The sequence below is a fragment of the Serinus canaria genome, chromosome 2, assembly GCF_022539315.1.
Source record: "Serinus canaria isolate serCan28SL12 chromosome 2, serCan2020, whole genome shotgun sequence".
NCBI lineage: Eukaryota > Metazoa > Chordata > Aves > Passeriformes > Fringillidae > Serinus > Serinus canaria.
The window spans coordinates 3,888,808-3,911,664 of record NC_066315.1 but is presented as its reverse complement, the minus strand read 5'-3'; the positions used below and the strand labels follow the sequence as shown (position 1 = coordinate 3,911,664).

General features: G+C 42.3%; 1 protein-coding gene across 6 annotated transcripts in view; it reads left to right on the top strand.

Annotated features, from left to right (window-relative positions):
* Positions 1-215: 215 nt before the first annotated feature.
* MINDY4 (MINDY lysine 48 deubiquitinase 4) overlaps positions 216-22,857 on the top strand; it is a 75,550-nt gene continuing 52,908 nt past the window's right edge. For 5 of the 6 annotated variants that reach the window (XR_001989756.3, XM_050971620.1, XM_018909149.3 and 2 more), the window contains exons 1-7: positions 216-361; positions 2,441-2,560; positions 3,556-3,758; positions 6,807-7,065; positions 8,114-8,532; positions 22,175-22,233; positions 22,573-22,682. Coding sequence is in view for 5 of the 6 variants with exons in the window: in XM_050971620.1 (XP_050827577.1) it covers positions 299-361; positions 2,441-2,560; positions 3,556-3,758; positions 6,807-7,065; positions 8,114-8,532; positions 22,175-22,233; positions 22,573-22,682 (1,233 nt within the window). In the remaining variant the exon portion in view is untranslated. The remainder of the gene's footprint in view (positions 362-2,440; positions 2,561-3,555; positions 3,759-6,806; positions 7,066-8,113; positions 8,533-22,174; positions 22,234-22,572; positions 22,683-22,857) is intronic. The other variant, XM_018909147.3, reaches the window with a different exon arrangement.

Genomic DNA, 22,857 nt, shown 5'->3' with positions numbered 1-22,857 from the left:
TTTGTTTTGAGTTTTTTTGTTTGCGGTTTTTCTTGTCTGTGTGATTTTTGGTGGGTTGTTTTTATTTTGGAGGTAGTTTTTTTTTTTTAATTTGTTTTTTTTTTTTTTTTTTTTCCCGTTCTCCACCACTTCCCTCCATCCCAAATTTCCCCTCCCTCCAGGGGAGGAGCTCTCGGTGTTTCCCATGCCCGCTCCCCAGCGCCGCCTCCCCGCGGGCTCCGTCCCGCCGCTCCCCCCGCGCCGCTGCCCCGGCCCCGGCAGCGTCCCCGCTCCAAATCCGCTCCTCTGCCCCTAAAACATGGACAACGCCTTGGTGGAAGCAGTGGCCGCATCACTGGTGAGAGAGTTTCTCAGTAGAAAGGTAAAACTGGAGAGCATTTCCTGCCGGCTGAGCCCCGCTGGGGATGGCAGCGGGGAAAGGCAGCTCGGGGATGCTCGGGGGAAGGCAGTTCAGGGATGCTCGGGGCTTTATCCGTGCTCAGATCCTGGTGGGAACGGGGAAATCTCCAGGGTGAGCAGCGGGACTACATCTCCCACAGTGCCCTTTTATTGCCGGTGCCGGAGCTGCTTCCTCCTGCTCGGGGGAAGCCCGTCCTTACCCAGGCACGCCGGCGAGACTGGGAATTCAATCGAGAAAAGCACTTTCAGTTTGGTTTTTCTTCTTGTTTGCAGGTTTTTGGGTTTTTAAAAAAGAAAATTAAATTTATTTTCTTTTTTTTCGTTCTTTATTTGCCTGTTTTGCTGTTGTCCTTCTGTTTGCAAGAGGCATACAATGACTATTTTTTAAAAAATATTTTTATTATTTTAATATAATATTATATAAAATATATAATATATAATGGAAATTATATTATATTATATTATATTATATTATATTATATTATTATATTATAGTATATTATATTATATTATATTACATGATATTTATTACTATTGTATTATATTTATTATATTATAATGATTATATTATCACATTACATTACATTGTATTACATATTGTATTATATTACAATACATTATATTATATACATTGTATAATTACATTACATATATTACATTAATATTACATTTAATTAATTTATATGTACATTTATATTACATTATATTATATTACATTATATTACATCTATATTACATTTACATTACATTTCTATTACATTTGTATTATATTACATTAGATGTAAATATATTCTATACATATATTTATCCATTATGTATTATATTTATCGAATTATTCAGAATTATTCTATTTTATTTTTACATAATTTTTATTTTACATAATGTATATTATAAATACAATTATATTTTATACACTTTTAATAATATTTAAAAATAATATTTTTTTTTTTTTTTAAAAATAAGGCAAAAGGTCACAGTTTTAGAGAAACTGGTAACATGCATTTCCCCCCCTGGTTTTCAGTAATAACTCAGCAGAACCCCATTTTTTGGCAGTGGGGAAAGGAATTGAGATAAGGGGAGGGAAGAAGCCACTGTACCTGTCACAAATGTAATACTGTAAAGCAAATTTTGGACTCCACAGGCATGTGGGGAGTGTGGGATTGAGCAGAAACCACCTTCACATTTCCATGTAGCAGCACCTAGTACTTTTTTTAATGTTCAATCCTTTTTTTAAAGTTCAGTCCTGCTGATGTTGGACCCCCTGTGTCAGGAATGAATTATATCAGAAATTAAGCAGCCTCTGCCTCTTTAAGTGCTACACAAACCTCAGTCTCATGTTTTGCATCCTGTCTCTAAATTCACATTTTCAAAACAAGGGGCATTGATGATCCTTTGTGCTTCTGCTCCCCCCAGATCTTTCACACACCTCAGAGCCTGCAGGGATGATGATTCTTTATTCACCACAACCTGCCCTCAATTTCATAAATCTGAGCCTGACTCTCTGTCAGCAGAAAAACAAATCCTTTGTTGTGACAGTAACCCTCCACAGAAGGAATCAGGGCTTTCTCTGCAAAATATGTTGTCCCACTTAAATTATTTTGGTATCCAGCTCCCAATAAATCAGAGTCTCCCCGCAGAGAGTGAGATGCTCATGGGTTTTGTCTCTGAGGTGCCCATGGGTGCTGCCCACAGACTGAAAGCTGAAGACCCCAAACCAGCTGATGCCGTGGAGATGTGACTGATTTCCAAGCTGAGGCTGCCTGGAATAACTTCAGCTCAGGGCCTTTCATACAGACCATCAGTCTTAGGAGGCTGTTTAGCAGCTGAAGTCACCTGCATAGAAGTTTTTGGTTTTTTCTGTTCAGCAGTTTCCATCTCCCATATCCACCTTAATCATTTTCACATCCATGGGCTGCTGTAATTCAATTTTGTACCCTTACAGCTCAGGTTCTGAGGGTTTCCTGGTTACAAACTGCTGCCATCCACAAACCCAACAAAACCCAGAGCAAAAGTTTTGGCCTCTGACACTTTTCCTTCTCAGGGTTTGAAGAAAACCATCAGCACCATGGACCGGGAGCTTCCCCGCTCTGCCCTCAGCATCAACAACAGGAATGAGCTCAGGAATGTCCTGCACCTGCACTCCCTGTACAAGCAGAACAAGGTGAGGGAGTACCTGGCACCCTGTGCAAGTGTCCCTGCATGCCCATGTCCATTTGCAGCTCTATGTGTGGCACAGCAGGTGGGAATGACACTTGTGGTATTTATTATCCTTGGAAATGCAATATAAACAGTTCACTTCTAACTTGAGGCACCACAGTGATTTTGGTATCTTCCTATAAAGTCTATAAATGCCACTTCAAAAAACCCTCTCCCAGTGGAGAAAAGCATTCTAGCACAGTTTCCACATTTTGGAATATTTAGCTGAAAAGAGAGTCAGAAATCCCCATGACAGGTTGCCTTTTTGTGCCCTGCTTCCCTCAGTTGAACAAAGCAGCTCCTTTGAGCTCTTGACATTCTCTAGCTGCCCTCTTCCATTTCCCTGGATTGTTTGTTCAGCCACTCCTGGGATGCACCCTCAGGTAACTCTAGGGTGCTGTTCAAATGTTCAGTGGCTGTCCACTGTAGAAATCATGCCCTGCAGCCAGACTCACACAGCATTTCCATGGCCACCAAGAACTTTATTGTCAGATTATTCCCTTTTCTGACCCAGAGCTGGGGCAACAGAGAGGTGTTTTAAAAACTTTTACTCCATTTTCAGTCTCATGTGAAGGGTGAGACAATACAGATGTTATCCCTCACACCATCACAATTAGAAGCTAATTACTGTCTAATTACAATACACTGTAAGTGTCTCTTGGCCTATCAGCTTTATCCACACCATGCTGAAAACGCCTTAAAGCCCCCATCTAAAATTACCCCTCGTGGGTCCCACTCCAATGCATCTTCCCTGTTCTGTTTCTCCAAAGGATCCAGCCTTATTTGAAGCTGTTCCTGGTTCCATTTCTCTCTCAGCAATGTCTGTCCATCCCATGACATTTCTAAGTCAGCATTTCTCACCTCAAGGTTTGCACACAGATGCACACACTGTGTGAGCCCTCTGCCAGGCTTGCAGAATTCCCTACAAATCCATTTCTCACACTTTCTCTTTTTGGCCAGGCAAAGGAGAACCCCCTGAAGACCCTGCTGGAAATTATTACCAATTACTTCCTGGAGCACCGTGCCACTTCCAGGAGCTCTGGTCCCAGCTCTGCCCTGGCAGCTCCTCAGAGTAAGAGCTCAGCATCCCACCCACCCGACCTCCTGGATGAGGATCATGGCAATGCCAGTGCCCTGGATGAGAGCAAAACTCAGGCCTCCAGGTACTGCCTGATTTATTTCTCTGTGTATTCACTTCTTTTTTCTGAATGAAGGGAAAGAGTTTTAAATGTTGCATCATTTTTATCTTGAGCTCAACTTTGTTTTATTAGTTATTCTCCTAACACAAAGCTTAATTTTCTAGATTATTAAAATTTCCTGTGCAAGCCACCCTTCAAAAAGAATCTTTTGTTCCCTGCCAATTATGAAGACTGATAACCTCAATTGCTCCTCTCAGTCACTGAAGCACATCAATATTGGAGATATCATGCCTTTTACATTGGAAATACTCAAACTGAAGCAGGTTTGGAGGTAAATCAAACCACCTGTGCTCAAACTATGAATATATTCTTGCCTTACATAGGCAAAGCAAGTTTTGCTGTCTTAAATTCAGTGTTGTTAAAATAGTGTAGGTTCAGACCTTACAGAATACCTGAAAATAGCATGTAACCAAGTTTTTCACTTATTGATACCTCAAACAGGATTAACAGCCCTGTACTTCTATAGGAAGCTTTTAAAATGGGCACTGAAGTGTAATTCAGCTTCCCAGCCTCCACCCTCAGGGAATTAATCAGGGTTTGTTCTTCATCCTAAATGCAACAGGCTCAAAGCAGCCAAGTCTGAGCATCAGTGCCTGAAAATACCCATGAAGTCATTTCTTACAGGGGAAGGAAGCCAAGATGTTTTAAGTTGAGCTCAGAAGCAGCACTTGAAAAGGAGGCACGGCAAAGGCTTTCCTTTCCTTTCCTTTTCCTTTGCTTTTCCTTTCGTTTCCTGTTCCTTTTTTTTCCTTTGCCTTTCCGTTCCGTTTCCTGTCACTTTGCCTTTCCTGCCTTTCCTTTTCCTTTCCCTTTTCCTTTCCCTTCCTTTCCTTTTTCCTTTTCCTTCCTTTTCCCTTCCTTCCCTTTCCTTTTCCTTCCGCCTTCCCTTCCCTCCCTTCTCCTTCCCTCCCTCTCCTTTTCCTTTCTTTCCTTTCTCTCTCTTTCTCTTCCTCTTTTTTTTCTTCTCTTTTTCTTTCCCTTTCATGGATCTCTCCCACAGGGGGGTCCCTGACCCTGCCCTGGGAGGGCACAGCAGTGCCCACTGGTGTTAATGTTGGAAGGGACCTTCAAGATCATCTCATTCCATCCCAGGCTGCTCCAAGCCCCATCCAGCCTGGCCTTGCACACTGCCAGGGATCCAGGGGCAGCCACAGCTGCTCTGGGCACCTGTGCCAGGGCCTCACCACCCTCACAGGGAAGAATTTCTTCCCAATATCCCACCTAACCCTGCCCTCTGCCCTGAGGCTCACCCTCACCATTGCCATCCCCTGTGGGCAAGGGAAAACCAGGGATTGCCAAGGTCAGCCAGCCAGTGCCTGAAATCAGTGTTAATTTCAACCTCTGTGTGACTTTTAACCATGCTGTCAGGGGTGGAGACTTTATTCAGACAGGACTGTGCACTGCTTCATTATTAATGACTCTGATTTGCTTTTAACTTTGCTCTTGCTGTCAGTGCCTGTAACTTAAAGCAGCCTCTGAGCCAGCACCCCTTGGCAGGGAGGGGTTATGTGGAGCTGGGTTGGGAGTAGCTGTCCTTACTTTTCCTGATGATTCCAGAGGCAGATCAGCCTCCCTTCAGTTTACATCCTTGGTACCTCAGGGTTCAGTTTTTATATTTTCAGATTCTGTGCTGCTTTAGTGTGTGGGGCTGAGCTTCACATCAGGGCATGGTGAGCTCTGTGCACAGAGCAGGGAGACAAAACAATTCCTGCTCCAGCTGGGCACCAAGGACAAATGAGCCAAATCTCAGGCCAGGAGCACAAACCCCGTGGGCTGGAGAGAGAAAAACAAGCAGGGTGGGAGTGCCTGGGCTAAAGCTGGGCTGGGACAATGAACTGCAAGGTGGGAATGGAGCAGAGCTGATCCCAGGGAGAGACCCCGGGAGCGCTGGTGCATTTTGGGGCCATTTTGGGTCATCTTGGGTGCAGCCCTGGCTGGGCTCTGCTGCTGCCCAAGGTGCATCCATGGAGGAGATCCTTGGAATCAATCCCTGCTTTATCCTTTAGCTCTGTCCAGCCTCTGTTCCAGGTCAGCCTGCACAAGGCATCACACACATCACACACAGCCTGTCCTCACCACACAAGACACACTCCTGGAAAAATGGGTTAAATAAAAGGAACAGGTTTTTGATACAAGATGGTTCAACTTATGGAGTTGCTTTACAATGGATTAGGATGGAGGAAAAACATCCCAGAGGGAAAAAGAAGTTCAGGGATTGTTTCCTTGTATTAAGGAAGGCGAGTGGTGTTGAGTTAGACAGAATTTATAAATTTATAGATGGACACGGAGCTGGGAATTATTCAGTAAAATAATTGCCATCACAAAAGTGCTTTTGTTTTTGGATTATAATAAATGTTCTACAGCTGGACAAAGAGTGAGAGGGGTCAGTAGAGTCAGTCTAAGTTACAGGAGAACAGAGGATGTGAGCAAAAGTGTTAACAAATTTTCAAACATGGAGAAGGAGCAGGTTGTAGCTTAGGACCTGTCTGATGTATCAAATAAATTTTACTTTCTGCTATGATTCACAATCATACAATCACAGAATGGATTGGGCTGGAAGGGAGCTAAAAGCTCATCTCATCCCACCCCTCTGCCATGGGCAGGGACACCTCCCACTATCCCAGTTTGGTCCAAACCCTGCCCAGCCTGGCCTTGGGCACTGCCAGGGATCCAGGGGCAGCCACAGCTGCTCTGGGCACCTGTGCCAGGGCCTCCCCACACTCACAGGAGAGAATTTCTTCCCAATATCCAATGTAAATTTCCCCTCTCTCAGTTTGTACCCTTTTTACATCAAAATAAGTGAGCATGAGATGGTGTTGCCCATATTAGAACCAATTATGACAGGTAATAATGATGAAATAATGTCCTCAAGTCCTACATCCAGGTGTTTAGGGGAAAAGTGACTGCATTTGATTTCCATTTCAAGGTAAAATGTCACTTAATTAGCTGGTTTTAATTATTTACTTGTGCATAACTTTGCTGTTTGAAGCTTCTCCTCTTTCTTCCCTCTAGGTATGATGCTGAGAACCCACTGGATAAAATCCCTCCACCCAAAAAACATCAGCACAGAAGTGACAAATGCCACACAGGGACAACCCAGAGCAGTACCTTACCCTGTGCTTGGGACAAGAAGTTCAAAGACAGTGGAGAGGATTTAAAAGCAGCTGTGATTTCTGAGGAGCTGAAATCCACAGGGAAGGAGAAGTCCAGGCCCAGGGCTGGTCTCATTGCCAGAGGAATGATGGCTGGACCAGTGGCAAGTTCACCAGAGGTGATTCCCTGCACTTTACAACATGTTTGGCTTGCCCATGGGTTTTAGATCCAGCCTGCTGGGGTAAAAAAGTCACTTGCAAATAATGTTCAAATGGCTTCTGCATGTTAATGCAGAAATTAAATCTGCAGGCTGGAAAGAAGGGCTAAGATAGGGACATTGTTGAGCTTCATTCAGAATTTCAGATAAAAGCACTGCAGGCAGCCACCCCCTGCATGGCTGTGAGCTCAGCTCTCTGAATTCCTGCATCATTCTTGAAACCTCTTGGCAGATTTGCTTTTCCATTTTCCTGTGGGAATTCCTTTGTTACCTTCACAGTGTCTGTTTTACTCTGGTTTTTCCAAGACCCCACATTTAATCAGTAGCAGTTTGAAACTGAAGATTGCTTTCAATTGAAAATATTTTCCTGAATTGATCAAATCAGACCATATTCCATCAAGAAGTGCTTTCAAAGCATGGTTCAAAAATTCTTGCCAATTTTTTTTTTCCTTTATGATTCTTTTTTATAATGACAGGGACTTTTCCAATGTAAAATTAAGCTTGTGATAATGAGAAATTAAAACATTTAACTGTGACATTTAGGTAGTACTGAAGAACATCTGGAAATTCAATGAATTAGTTGGATATTAGTAAATATCTCTGATTTAGAAGTAAAGACTAGATACCTGTAGTGGTAGATACCACCAAGTAAAATATCTTATATGTCTTGATTTCCTGAGCTGGATACAATCCCAGAATTAAGCTTTTAGGAGGTAATTTGTTGTTGTTGCTGGTAAAACCGTGGAAAACATGTTTTAATGGAAGGCAGCATCTTTAATACTGGTTAACTTGTAATTGAAAGTGGTTGTCTTATTTTATTTCTAATTTTTTAATAATCTGATTTACTCTCTAAGCTGGTTCCTATAAATGAATGAACAGGTCCTGGTTCCTAAAAATGAATGAACAGGTCAGCTCAGAAATCAGTGCTAGAACTTTCCTTTGCTTTTTGTGTTTATTTAGACCTAAAGGTGACATTTTAATCAGTGGCTTTCATGGCACTTTCTTCCAGGATCCCCAAAAAAGGAGGATTTCCAAAAGATCCACGAGCATCAGCAGCCCAGCCCAGCCCAGGGGTGAGGAGCATGAAGAACATGACCTGAGTGTCCCAAGCCCTGATCTGCAGGACAGCAAAGCATCTCCAACAAAATCCCACCTGGAATTGGCATCAAGGACTGTGCCAAGCTCCCACACCAGCTCTCCCTCTGAAAAACCAAGGAACAACCCCAAAGATCCAGAGGACTTTTTGTCCAAGCTGCTGTCTGAGAGAGAGAGGGCCAAGGCAGAAGAGAGGAAATCTCTTGCAAGCTCTGGTGCAGACAGCAGTGAGAAAAGCCTTAAAGTGAGTGTTCCTCACAGACATTCAGGGGCTGGGAGAGAGAAGAAGGAAAGATCCCTCAGGAAAACTGAGAGTCGGTTGTCAGGCCACAGGTGAGAGGATTTCTGGGGATTTTATGCTAAATCAGAGTTTTTATTGTTTTTCTGCACTATTTTGTGGTTTAAACTTTTAAGAAGTGTCTTCCTCAGAGAACACCAACTATATATTTTTGGCTTTTCTCTCTCTTATGTTCTTAACTGAGGTTTTTTAATTTTTTTTTCTGAGTAAAATTTAAGAGTGGGAGATGCAGCATTTTTAAAATTTATACACAAACACCGATTTCTTAAAATTATTATTGCTATTTTGTTTCCAGTTTAATTTCTTATTGAGGTACCATAAATGAAGGCCCTATTGAGAAGGAAGCAATCACACATTAGGTATAAATACATTTATAAGTTAGGGGCTGTGGGAATTATCAAACTGGGGGTGTGCTGGAGCTGCAATGGACCAGGAGTGGCACCTGCTTCCTGTCTGGAACCAAAAATTGGCTGAAAAAGAGCATTCCACAGTGCCAGCATTCCACATTCATTTAATTTGTGAAAGATTAACATGTAATAGGCCAAAGTACCACAGTCTAAAGTCTTAAACCTCTGGTTTCATACAGCTTGACTGATCCTATAAGGTTATAGGATCAGTCCTTTAACCTTGTAGGATCAGTCAAGCTGTATGAAACAGCTGCCCCATCCCTTCATCCTTCCCACTCCCAGGATGATTTTTTCCTCTCACTCAGCAATAAATGAGGTAGGGAAAGAGAGCTTCAGTGGCCTTTGGCAGCTCCCCAGCAAAGCTGGGAATATTGAGTGTATTCCTGATATTGGCTAATCAATGAATGGACAGTTCATTATGGATGAGCCTCAGAGGTGTGATGGAATTCCCTGGAAGGAATTTCCTGGGAAGACTGTTGCTGAAAACTTGTAAAAAGTCTGATACAAACCTCACTTGTTAGCAGCTGGGTCCTACAAGGGGGTCACAACAATCCCAGCCAGCACCCTGGCTTTGGGAAAGCAGCTGGGGAAGGGGCCTGGGGGTGCTGGTGACAGTGGCTGGACTCAGCCAGGAGTGCCCAGGTGGCCAAGAAGGCCAATGGCACCTGGCCTGAGTCAGCAATAGTGTGGCAGCAGGGCCAGGGCTGGGATTGTCCCCTGTACTCAGCACTGCTGAGACCACACCTCAGATTCTGGAGTCACTTTTGGGTCCCTCATGACAAGAAAGACTTTGAAGTGCTGGAGCGAGTCCAGAGAAGGGAACAGAGCTGGGGAAGGGTCTGGAGCACCAGGAGTGGCTGAGGGAGCTGGGAAGGGGCTCAGCCTGGAGAAAAGGAGGCTCTGGGGGGACCTTGTGGCTCTGCACAGCTCCTGACAGGAGGGGACAGCCAGGGGGGGATCAGGCTCTGCTCCCAGGGAACAGGGACAGGAGGAGGAGAAATGGGCTCAGGCTGTGTCAGGGGAGATTTAGTTTGGATATCAGGGAAGATTTCTTCACTGAAATGATGGCCAGGCATTGGAACAGGCTGCCCAGGGCAGTGATGGTGTCACCACCCCTGAAGTGCTCAGAAGCAGTGTGGGTGTGGCACTTGGGGACAGGGCAATGCTGGTTGGACTCCATGATCTGAGAGATCTTTTCCAACCTAAACAACTCTGTAAATTCTGTGGTTCACTCAGATGTGTTTGGACATGCTGGCACTTCCAACCTTTGGAGAAGCTGGGCTGGAAGGGGGGTGACCCACAGGATGTGCTGCCATCCTGGCTGTGCTCCATCCCTGCAGGCAGGGAGGGATTGGGAACAATTCCCTTTGCTCCCAGAGCTGCTTTGCTCTCAGCAGGAGCAGGAGAGGGAGCCCTTTCCTAAGCAGAGCCCTTTTCTCATTCCTTCCTGCCAGGCAGTGGGAGCTGCAGCCAGCAGAGTCACTGGGATATTTTCTGAAAAATCCCTTTGCCAGGATTTCTTCTCCTGGCAAGAGGAGAATCCTCAGCTTCTCCATGGTTTGCTTCTCTGGAATGTGATTTGGAGAATTGTTTATTGTTTAATTGTTTTTAATTAATGGCCAATCACCATCAGCTGTGCTGGACTCAGAGCAGTCAATCCTGAGTTTTCATTATCATTCTTGTTTTGCCTTCTGATGTCTCCTTTCTTTTTCTTAGTATAGCATATAATATAAATATAATATAATATAATAGAATATAATATAATATAATATAATATAATATAATATAATATAAGATAATATAATATAATATAATATAATATAATATAATATAATATATAATATAATATAATATAATATAATATAATATAATATAATATAATATAATATAATATAATATCCTAAAATAACAAATCAGCCTTCTGAAACATGGAGTCAAGTTCTCATCTCTCACCTCGTCCTGGGGACCTCACAACACCCCAGCAGAGCATTTGGATCCCTTCTGATCCCTGCTGAGCTCCTGGAAGCACCCACAGAGCCCAGCAGGGCTGCTGGGACTCCTGGAGGTCAGAGGGAGGAATAGAGACTCCAAATCAACACCCACAATATCAGGCCTGGCTCTTGCAAAACTTTTATTTCCCTTCAGCCAAATCCTGCAGGTTTTGGTTAAAGTGATTGAGCATTTTAAATAATGAAAAATTACAGTGGTAATACAGGGGGAATTACCACTGGATTACAGAGGCAATACAGTGAAAATTGCAGTGTAAATACAGCAGGTGTTTGTCTGGATCCTCTTCCATTCTCTGTTTCTAAATCCTAATCTAAGTATTTAGATGAGCAGCTGAAAACCTCTGTAGGATTAACCACAGCTGGCTCATTCACAGCATCTGCAATTCTGGTTTTGTTTCCCTTAGAAAACTAAAGATAAATCTTATTTTTCCTTCCATTTACTTTACTTTTGATTCTCTTTTCTCCCATGCCAAAAGTGCTGTAACAGGGTGCAAGCTGAAGGCATTCTGTGCAAACATATGAGAAAAAAATGGAAGTAAAACTGCTGCCAAGCTTTAAAAGAATACCTGGCCATAAAATATCCTAGGGAAAGGCAGATCCACAGCATTTTGACTCACAGCTTTTAATGAAAGAAATTTCAGGGCTCAATAGTGGTTCTTTATTGCCATGATTGTTTTTTTTGCCATGAAGGGTTATTTCATTAAAAAAACACATTATGCTGTAGAGTTTGCATACCTACCCAGATCCTACAGGTGGGTTTTATTTTAGAATTTTTGGTTTTGATTAATCCATGAGAAAAGCAACATATAGGTGGCAGCAAATCTTCATTTATCCTCAGCTGTGAGCAGACAGCAGCCAGCTGAATTTCTCAATTCACAGAATCCCACAGCACCAGGGTGGAAGGGACCTCAAGGATCACCTGGTCCAACCTTCCTAGACAAGGTGACCCAGCACCCTTTATGCCAAATCTGAGCAGGGTTTGGCAATTCACCACTTTTCCTTGGGGGATGGTTCCAATGGCTGATTGTTCTCTCGAAAAGTTTTCCTCTTGAGCCCAACTGGAATGTCCCCAGGAGTGATTTGTACTCATGGACTCTTGGCTTTTCCATGGGATTCCTTGGAAAAAGGGAGTTTCCACCTTATGTGGAGCCAGCCTTTAAATGCTGGGACGTGGTGATGTTGTGCAAGCAGTGCACACACATTTATACAGAAATACTTCAGTCATTCCTCCACGCTCCTTCTCAGCAATTTTATTTAGCTTAACAAGTTAAAAATGACATTTATGTCTCAGTGCCACTTCAGTGGAGAATTTGAAACCACTTTCAGGTCATTTGATGCTCTTGTTTATTGTTCACCTTCAAAGGAGTATTCCCCTTTTTGTTGAGTCTCTGCTCCTCTCAGTTGTATGCAAGGCCAAGGGAAATGTGGATTATTCACTACCTTTTTTTTATTATTATTTTAAGAGATTTTGAAGGGAATAAAAACCTAAATTTTAAAGTACTCAGTCCAAGATTCCACCTAAAATTGCTGTGTCTGTGGTTTCTTAAGATTCATAGGAACTTGGGAGAGATGATGTTGAGGGAACATAACTCAGGTCACAGGGAGCAAATTAATAAAGACTTCCCTGAGTCTTTTTTATCCTGGGTAGAGCCTGGAATGGCAGCAAGGAAATGTTCTCTGCTTCCTTTAATACCTGAGGTAGGGCTGGGCCAGGTGACCTCTAAATCATCCTGTGATTCTCCTTGGTGCTCAATCCCCTCCTGGAGGGGAATATTTATCATTACCTCAGCACACAGAATAAAGGATGAGTAGAATGGAATTCATGATCTTTAGAAATTATAAAGAAATAAATGGGTGTTGAAGTTGATGAATGTCCTTGCATTAAAGACTTTCTGTTGCTTTTCCAGAAATAAAGCCACGATAAATAATGACTTTTTGGGAAGATTAAATGGGGTTAGAAGGTCAAGATTGCCTCATTTCACAGCTTGAGCTAACAAAACTGGGGAAAAGCAAGAAAAACCCACTTCAGGACAGTTGAGGAACAGTTCTTTTGTCTTGATTACAGAGGTATGCTTCAGTGGTTGCTCTTGCAGACCCTGAAGTGTTGTCCTAATTTTCCATTAAGTCTATCAGTGCAAAGTGTGGTGGTGCTGTGGAAACCCTTTGGATGAGTAAATCCAAGCTGGCAGTTCTGTAGTGGGGTGCAACCAACTTTTGCTGAGTTAGAGAGGCAGATTTGATCAGTACAGCTCCATTTCTCTTCTGGTAGTTACAAGGAAGAACATGTGATGCTTGAAATTCTGGTTTTCACTTATAAAGCAAACCAACTTCCCTCCCCCAGTTCCAAGAAAAACAGCATGAAATTAAAATCAGAGCACTGAAATCAGAAAAAAAAGGGTAAAACTGGACCAAGGGAACAAAAGGACCTGAAGTTAAGGATATTTCATAGGAGCTCCAAGGGAATGGCTCAAAATCAGAAAGGCATAAAGAACTGGGAGGATCATGACGTCAAAATAAAAATTTCCTGCTGCCATTAGTGAGCAGAGGGATGCAGCAGTGAATCCCATTGTCCAGAGGCAGAGATGTGTGCAGCTCCAGGAGAAGGGAGGATAATTGATTCTGCACTCATCCTTCCATTGTGAGCAATCCCTGGATTCAGTGACCTGATTGTGCCTGGTCCCCAGTGCTGGCTGCAGCCTGGCTGTGCTGCTGCTCTGCTGCAGCATTCTGCCAGGGCAGAGGGGCATTCCAGGCACCAGGCACTGCTTTATGCCTGTGGAAGTTGGATTCAGGTGCTTTTTCTGATGCCTCAGGTTTCAGCTTTTCTATTTTCAGGTTCTGTGCTGCTTTAGTGTGTGGGGCTGAGCTTCCCATCAGGGCATGGTGAGCTCTGTGCCCAGAGCAGGGAGACAAAACAATTCCTGCTCCAGCTGGGCACCAAGGACAAATGAGCCAAATCTCAGGCCAGGAGCACAAACCCCGTGGGCTGGAGAGAGAAAAACAAGCAGGGTGGGAGTGCCTGGGCTAAAGCTGGGCTGGGACAATGAACTGCAAGGTGGGAATGGAGCAGAGCTGATCCCAGGGAGAGACCCCGGGAGCGCTGGTGCATTTTGGGGCCATTTTGGGTCATCTTGGGTGCAGCCCTGGCTGGGCTCTGCTGCTGCCCAAGGTGCATCCATGGAGGAGATCCTTGGAATCAATCCCTGCTTTATTCTTTAGCTCTGTCCAGTCTCTTTTCCAGGTCAGCCTTCCCAAGGTCATTTCCAGCCCAAAGCTGAGCCTCTCCCATGCACTGTGGCTCCAGCAAAGTGCCAGTGAGCTCAGAGCCAGGGTTTCTCCTCCTGCCATGATCTCTCTGCTGAGCTCACCCCAGCTGGGCACTGTTCAGTGCTTCCCATCCCCAAAATATCCCTCCCTGTTGTAAGAAGCCTTTTCCTAGCAGTGCCCTGTGTTCTAACACAAACAGGGTTGGGTTAGGGAATTGCCACAGACACCAAGTGGAACATTTCTCACATTTCATAGACTCTTGGAAATTATGGATGGAAAAGAACCTTTAGGGTCATTTCTTTCTGAGGCAGAGTAATCACTGCTATGTATATTTATTTTTGCTGTAATACTTTTTCCAGGTTTTGTCTTCTCCAGTCTTAAATGGCTCAGGTGACACCTCTCCCCTGATAATACATTCACTTTCTAGCAGTTCTTATTATAAGGATTTTTTTTTGTTGTATTCACCTTCCATTTGATATTTTTTATCCTGTTGTCCATAGCTGAATTTGATTTTTTGACTGCTGTTTCTTTTCCTTGCTACATATTCACCTCTCTTAAAATACTCTGAATATTTTTCATCTTCCTTTAGGCATTTTTTGTCTGAAGCTTGTACTGTTGGCTAAATATTTTTATCTTTGCTGCTCTGAACTTTTGCTGTTGATTTTCTCTTAGGATTTACTGATTTGTTTTTTATTTCCCCCATGTATTTAGGGGTGTCTGTGGCACTGTGACTCTCAGATAACAAGGCAAGAGCTGCCACCCTCTGCTCCTGGCCTGGTCCTCAGCATTATAAAATCACAGTGCAGGTGAACCCATTGTGTTAGTGAGAATTCTGCTTTTTCTCTTTCATATGTTCCACAAAAAAGGGCCCTGAAAACTTATTTATAGAAATAGGAAATCCCTCGAGGAAAAAAATATAAATCTTTAAACAAATTCCTTAAATCCTTTAAAAACATATTCAGGTTTGTTTAGCTGTTTTGTTTTTTTGTTCTTTTAGCTATCTGACACTTTCAAAATATTATTGTATAAATATTGTAAGGACCATAATGCTTCCCAAATATTATTTTGAAAGTCTTGTAGTCCTTAAAGGATTGATATTCATGCTCTCTGTTATTAACAGGAATAAAAAAGCTTATTTTCCATGTGAGGACTGAGCCAATACCTGTCAATTATGGATAGTTGAGTGCCTAAAACTGTAAATATCCTCTCCTATCTTTTTATCCTGCATCATCCCCAGCCACAGTCTGGGCTGATCTGCATCAGGAGTTTGGCAGAGAACGTTGGCCATGAGTTTTTGAGCAAGTCCTGAGCAGGATTTGGTGTTCCCTCAGTCGGTGTAAGCAACAAAGCAGAGCAACCCAGGAGATTTCTGGACTGCACTGATAATTTCTTGACACAGTGAAACAGGAGAATTCAATATCTGTGGAAGGTTAAGATGTGAATGTTTCGTTTCATAAAGAATACTAATTAACATTCCAGCTTAATGCTATTTTCTAAAAATAAAATTGAATTTCTAACTGAAAGGAAAAATAGTTCCAGCAAAGTCATGTAATGTACATAATTTACATTATTTACCAGATTTGCTTGGCTTCAGTCTTTCCTACTGTGAATTTTGGTGTAAAAGTAGGTTTTCTAGGAATATTCTGTATTGTTTGCCTGCTGGGCTGCAATATTTCAGTGTTACTCACAAAATCAGTGTGTGGGATGGGCTGGCACTGTCTAAAATAATACCTGGCAGTTTGGTGAGTAATGAAGTTTTGATCCTGGGAGGTGTTGAGCAGTTCCTGAAAGTCCTCACCACCCTGACAGCCAATTCTGTGGAATGAGGGCTGAGCTCCCACAGCCAGGTCATTTTGGACTTGATCTTGTTTAAAACCACCCAGAAAGCCCCAGGTTATCCCAGGATTCTCAGTGTGTGTGTGTGAGCAATGCCTGAGGAATCAACTCAGTTTTTCCCACTGTCAGAGGAAGAGGATGCCCTGGGCTGGGGTGGCATTTCTGGAAAGTAGGAGTTGAGTCAGAGTCTGGCTGGAGCAGCCCAGGAGTAAATCACGTTGGTGCATTTCCTTCCACCTTTGTCTGGGCTCTCTGCCTTGTCCTGCAGCCCCACTTTGCATCACCTCCAGTGCTTGGAGTTTTGGAGGCAGGAAATGTGGTGAGAACAGAGCTGGAGCAGGCCAGGAGTGTTGGATTTGCTGGGAATGCCTCAGTGATGGCAGGAATGATGGATCTGACTCCATGTTCTCAGAAGGCTGATTTGTTACTTTATAATACTGTATTGTATTAAAGAATACTAAACTATACTAAAGAACACAGAAAGGATACAGACAGAAGGCTAAAAAGATAATAATGAAAACTCCTGACTCTCTCCAGAGTCCTGACCCAGCCTGGCCCTGATTGGCCAAAGAGTGAAAACAACTCCCAGCAGAATGCAATGGAACAATCACCTGGGGGTGAACAATCTCCAAACACATTCCACAGGAGCACAGCACAGGAGAAGCAAATGAGATCAGAATTGTTTTCCTTTTCTCTGAGGCTTCTCAGCTTCCCAGGAGAAAAACCCTGGGTGAAGGGATTTTATCAGAGAATGTGAATGTCACACAGGATTGAATCACATTGGCACATTTCCCTTCCACCTTTGTCTGGGGCCTTCAGGCACACTTTGCACCTTCTCCAGTGCTCTGGAGTGGTTTTGGAAGCAGGAAACATGGTGAGAACAGTGTGGAGCAGCCCAGGAGTAAATTACATTGGCACATTTCCTTCTGCCTTTGTTTAGCATCTGTATATTCTCCTTCAGCCACACTTTGCACCATCTCCAGTGCTTGGAGTGGTTTTGGAGGCAGGAAACATGGTGAGAACAGTGTGGAGCAGCCCAGGAGTAAATCAGGTTGATTTACAGGAGTAAATCAGGTTGCCATATTTCCTTCCACCTCTGTCTGGGGTCTCTGCATTGTCCTTCTAGCCCCACTCTTCATCATCTCCAGTGCTCTGGAGTGGGTTTGGAGGCAGGAAACACAGTGAGATCAGCCCAGGAGTAAATTAGGGTGTCACATTTCCTTCCACCTTTGTCTGGGATCTCTGTGTTATCCTTTAGCCCCACTCTGCATCATCTCCAGTGCTTTGGAGGCAGGAAACACGGTTGAGAACAGGGCTGGAGCAGCCCAGGAGTAAATGACATTGGCACATTTCCTTCCACCTTTGTCTGGGGTCTCTGCATTTTCATTCAAGCCACACTTTGCATCATCTCCAGGGCTCTGGGGTGGGTTTGAAGGCAGGAAATGTGGTGAGAACAGTGCAGCCACACCTTCCTGGAGAGAGGAACCAAACCCTCCTGGAAGGGTTCTGCTCCCTTGCTCCAGGGGTCAGCCTGGGTTTGACTCATCCAAGTGGCAGCAGAGGAATGTCTGTCATACAAAACTGGCTCATCCATGGGGAATATGGATTTAACTCACCCATGGATGAAAAGAGAGGTTGTGCTTGCCAAATCAGGAGTGAAAACCTTCAAGTGCCCGGCGTTGTGTAACACCTTTTATAACATAATGCTTGGAGCGGAAAAAAGGGCCTAAAATAAATTCAGAACTATTGTGGCTTTTGTGTGGTGCCAATGGATTTATGGCAGCAGAGCCCATGGTGTAACATCTGTGGGGCTGCCATTTGCCCTTTTAGTATTTTTCCAGCACTCCATAGGAAAAGGCACTTTGCAATTACTGGAAATGACAAATGGCTTCTGGATAATTTCTTTATTTTTAGAAAGGAGGTAAATCTGGAGAGGTCCAGCCTGTTGCCTGAAGTGCAGTCAGTCAGTGAGAATTTGCATTAAAGGATCATGGAGGTGTGTTCCCACTCAATCTATTCCATGACTCTGTGGAATTACTTGCTCCTTAAAAAAAAATCATTTGTGTGCTGGTAGCACCAGGAAGTTTTTTTATCCCTATTTACCCCTCAGATTGCTTTACCAGGAGGCAAAATCTCTGTGAGCTCAGCAATAACCTGTTTTTTGAATTCCCCTTTTTTTATGATAAGGTAAGAGAATACCCCATCCTCAGTGTCAGCTTTTATCTCCCAGTTTAACAGGTGATAGTAGTTTTCAGGAAGATAATTTATATTGTTACAATGGTTTGGACTGTTAAAAATCTGAGGTTTCTGACAGGAAATGGAAGACCACAAATATTCCACATCATGAAAAATTAAATGGCCCAAGAGTTGAAGGCCCAAACCAGACAGAGAGGGTACTTAATGAACAAAGCAGGGGATTGGATTCATCTCCAGTGATGTGAATTGATTGAGTGCCAAAATCTGAACACCCTTTTCTGTGCTTTATGTAGTGTCTTGTGGGTCCTGTGCATTTTTATTTAGTGGAATTTCATCTCCTTCTTTTTTAAATTTTACTGATTATTTTTTATTTTGCTGACAGCAGTTTAGAGCTGCTGAACATAATGGTGAGTTCACACTGAGCTCCTTGGACATTTCAGTGGGAATTTCACACCCCAAAATCTCTGGTGGAGAACAGTAGGAACAAAGCAGCTCCATTTTTATTCTAATTCTGGTTTTGTAGCTGGACATAAATATTTATTCATAGCCTATGGATGAGTTTTATGTTCAAGTGAGCCCAGCTCATCAGGCACTTCAAACCACCTTGTAGCTCAACCTGTGATTATAATAATTCTTTTTTTATATACAAACCTTCCCAACAAAGATTTCACGTTGTCAGAGCTAGTAAAATTCAGCAGGACAAATGCAGGCTCATGTGTGAGGGAATCTGTTTCCATCAGAAGTGACCACTCCTATTAGAAATTACCCTTTCAATGCCAAGGTTCTCATTACCTGTTTTATAGCTGTCAGTGTTCACAAATCCCTCTGTCATCTGCTCACCTGTTAATTTTTCATATTGCAGATGTTCAAATCAAATCAGATGCAGGTCATCACTAAAAAGGAAATTAAGGAAAATTAAGTGCATGAGGCTCTGTTACCTATGTCAACCTGCCTTGCCAAAATGATAAAATTTATATTAAATTCTCATGACAAGACTTTTTTCCCCACTGAAAAATATTGTCTGGAATTGATTGTGATCATGTCCTTTGCATCTTCACAATTTCTTTTAATATTTCTGATTTTTTTATTCTGCCCCAAAGCTGCACAGAGACAAGCTGCACCACATAGAATGGCCTTTTTTACCCTTTTGCAAACAGCAATAGAGACTATTTTTTAATTATCTACTCTGCAGATCTTACTCACTATTCCAAGAATATCAGATATGTCTGCCTATTCTACATCCAGTAGAAAAGCTGTTATAATCTGGCCATGAAAATGGGTTTTACCACCACCTTAAAGCCACTGATGTTTAATTTTTAGGCCCCTTTGTTTATTTGACCTCTTGTGAGTGTTGGTGTAAATAGGAAGTGGTGGAGTGCACATCCATTATTGTGCCAAGGAGCTCCCTCAATAATGGAGCTCCCTCTCTGCCAGTTCAGCTCTGCTCTGTAAATCCATTTTCCTACAATGCTTGGAGGCCAGAGAGGAATGTTCAAATATTTAGAGAAAGTACTGTATAGTATGTTTAGAATGAAGCATATTTTCTTCCTGTCCCATTTTCCTGCCATGATGGATGACTTCCCCCTTCCCTGAGTGTTCCAACCAATTGGTTTTACACCTACAATAAATTTTCCTGGAACAGCAGCCCTCTGCTGCAATGGAAATTGCAATAAATGTCCTGGCTGTTTTGAGAAACACAAGTTCCCCTCAAGGAGGGCAGCCTCCACCTGCAAAAATGCCCCACTTCAGCAGAAAACACCCAGCATTAATTTTGGGTGTCAGTGCTTTCCTCAGCTTGGTGGGAATTCTCAGCCTGGAGAATTCCGAGCACTTTGCACCCTGGGCTTGGTTCTTCCTGGAATGGGTGTAGAACCAACATCTTTTAGACTTTCCAGACAGAATTAACACTACAAAAACTGTGCCAGGAGAGCCACATGTGAATTGTACCGTGGGGGGCTGTGTTTTCATTTAGAAATGGAAACTGTGGTGCTGCATTTAGTGTCAGGATCACAGAATCTCAAAATCACAGAATCACAAAATCACAGAATCACAGAATCACAGAATGACAAAATCATAGAATCTCAAAATCACAGAATGACAAAATCACAGAATCACAGAATCACAGAATGACAAAATCATAGAATCACAAAATCACAGAATCACAAAATCACAGAATCACAAAATCACAGAATCACAAAATCACAGAATGACAAAATCATAGAATCACAAAATCACAGAATCTCAAAATCACAGAATCACAGAATCACAGAATCACAGAATCACAAAATCACAGAATGGTTTTATTGGAAAGGACCTTAAAGATCACCCTGCCATGGGCAGGGACACCTCCCACTAGACCAGCTTGATCCAAGCCCTGTCCAACCCAGCCTTGGAAGGTGTTAAAAAACTCTTTCAAAATTAGATGGAAATGGATTGACTGGGAAGAAGCACTAGGAAAGAAGAGAGAATAGTGTACAGTCTCAGGCAAAACAAAAATGTGGTTTTGGTTATGCCTGAGTGACATGACTTGGCTGAAAAGTATTTTATTGGTGAATTTATTGTCATTAAGACCCTTTCCTTGACCAGGAGAGATGAAAATAGTTCCAAGCAGCTATGGGAAGGGAATCTCAGCTGAAATTCATGGCAGGAAACACCAAGGGGAGATCTGACTGGGTTGTAAAATACACCACAATCAACTCAATTCAATTCTGTGTCACATAAAAATACAGAAATGCTCAGTGGGGGCTCAGGGCTGCTCATGCCACTACACAAATTTGCTCTCAGTCCTCTCATTTTTATTGACCTGCTGGGCCTCCCATTTATTTTTACCTGAAATTCCTAGAATGTGGGTGATTCATTTCCATTCTGTCTGGCCTGAATCAGGGCCACCCACATTTCATTGCCTCCATCCTTTAACTTATTTATAGCTAAAAAAAGAGAAGTGTTTCTGTTCTTATAGTATCAAATACTATCTGTGAGAAAGCTGCCAAAATGCCTTTAAACTGGGCAAATCATGAGTGTGATCTGTCTGTGTTCTGGTTTTATAATTTCATTTTCTGCAAAGGAAATTAAGCTCATGGAAAGTATGTGACATGACAGCAGTTGTTGCTGTAACATCGTGCCTACAAAGAATGCTGCTGAGGAAACTATTCCATTCTATTTTGGAAAGGATTGTCAGTGCAATTCCTTTTTTTTTCCAAAGCAAAAGCCAATGATACAGTATTGCTTTTTTGGGAAAAAAAAAAAGAAGAAGAAAAAATCAGTTTTTTGCCATTTTTAGAAAAGGTTATTTGAAAGTTTTTTCGATTCTGAATTCGTTTTGGTGTGATTTCAACAGGAAGAATCAAACCCATTTGGTCTCCAAAAATCAAATGTTTTATTTCAGCTCTGACTTCACAGCCAAGTTTAAATGCCTAATCCTTTTAGCAGTTATTTATAAGAATTTTAAGCTATTAATTGTGTAATTTGCAATTAAATCACAAGAGGAGTTGAACAACTGATCCCTCTTAATGGATTAAAAATATACCCTGGTAAAGGAGCCAGTCTAAGACCTATTCCCACTTCTATTATTTGGATATTTCAAGTAGTTTAAAGACTAATTTGAATCTTACCCTGATCCCTGTCAGGGATTTAAGTTTTATTTTATGTCCTGATCTGTCATATCACACAAATGAAATGAGATTGATGCTGGAACAGGACTGAAATCCCAAATCAAACACAGGATATTGCTCTGTGCTGGCTGCTTCTCCTGATAAACTCCTGGAGTGCAGCTTTCTTCCACTGAAAAAGGCTTTTCTCTTAGACCATTTATTTCTTAGACCATATATTTATTTTATATATATATATTATATCATTGTGTCGGAATGCTCCCTATTTATTGTTGTTTATTCAAACACCTTTTCTCATTTAAAATTTTTAAAATTACCATTTTGTCATTCATTTCTTGATTCATTTTCCTGTAGGAAGTCTCCAACATCCACTGGCTGTAAAGAAGACCAGACAAAAGAAGCCCTAGAATTGGGTAAGTTATGTCAAGTTTCAGTTTGGCTTTTGCCATCTTTTGTATTGTTCAGAGCAGCTGTGGCCAAATAAATACATAGGAGTGGCTTCTTCTGTAACTCTTAGTTGATTTAAAGCAGTTGCATTTGCTATAAACTTCTAAATAGAGAAATCATTAAGAAATGGTCAGACAGAGGCTGGCTTGTGTGTTTTTATCTGCCCTTTCTGGCTAAAACTATTTTCTTCTCCCTTTTATAAAGACAATAAATGGTAATTTTCATGCTGGTGAGCCCTTAGCACTGAGTGTGCTGGGGAAAACAATTCTTTCCATCCAACACTTGATTTATTTTTTTTCTTTCAGTTGATGTTGAAGATGAAGAGACAACTGGAGAAGTCAATAAGACCCCAGATCTTTCAACACTCTGTCTGCTTCAGATAGCATCAAAGGCAATTGATATTTCTCTTGCAAAAGTAAGAGTAATAATGGTAAATATAAACAGATCTGTGAGGTTGTTGTTTGAGTTTTCTCAGCCAAAGCTGCAGTGGGTTGCTCTGAGTTGTGTTTTTGAACATGTGCTGTATTCCTGAGTAAATTCCTTGTCCAGGTGACAGAGTTATGGAGGGATGCCTGAATTCAGAAAAATGC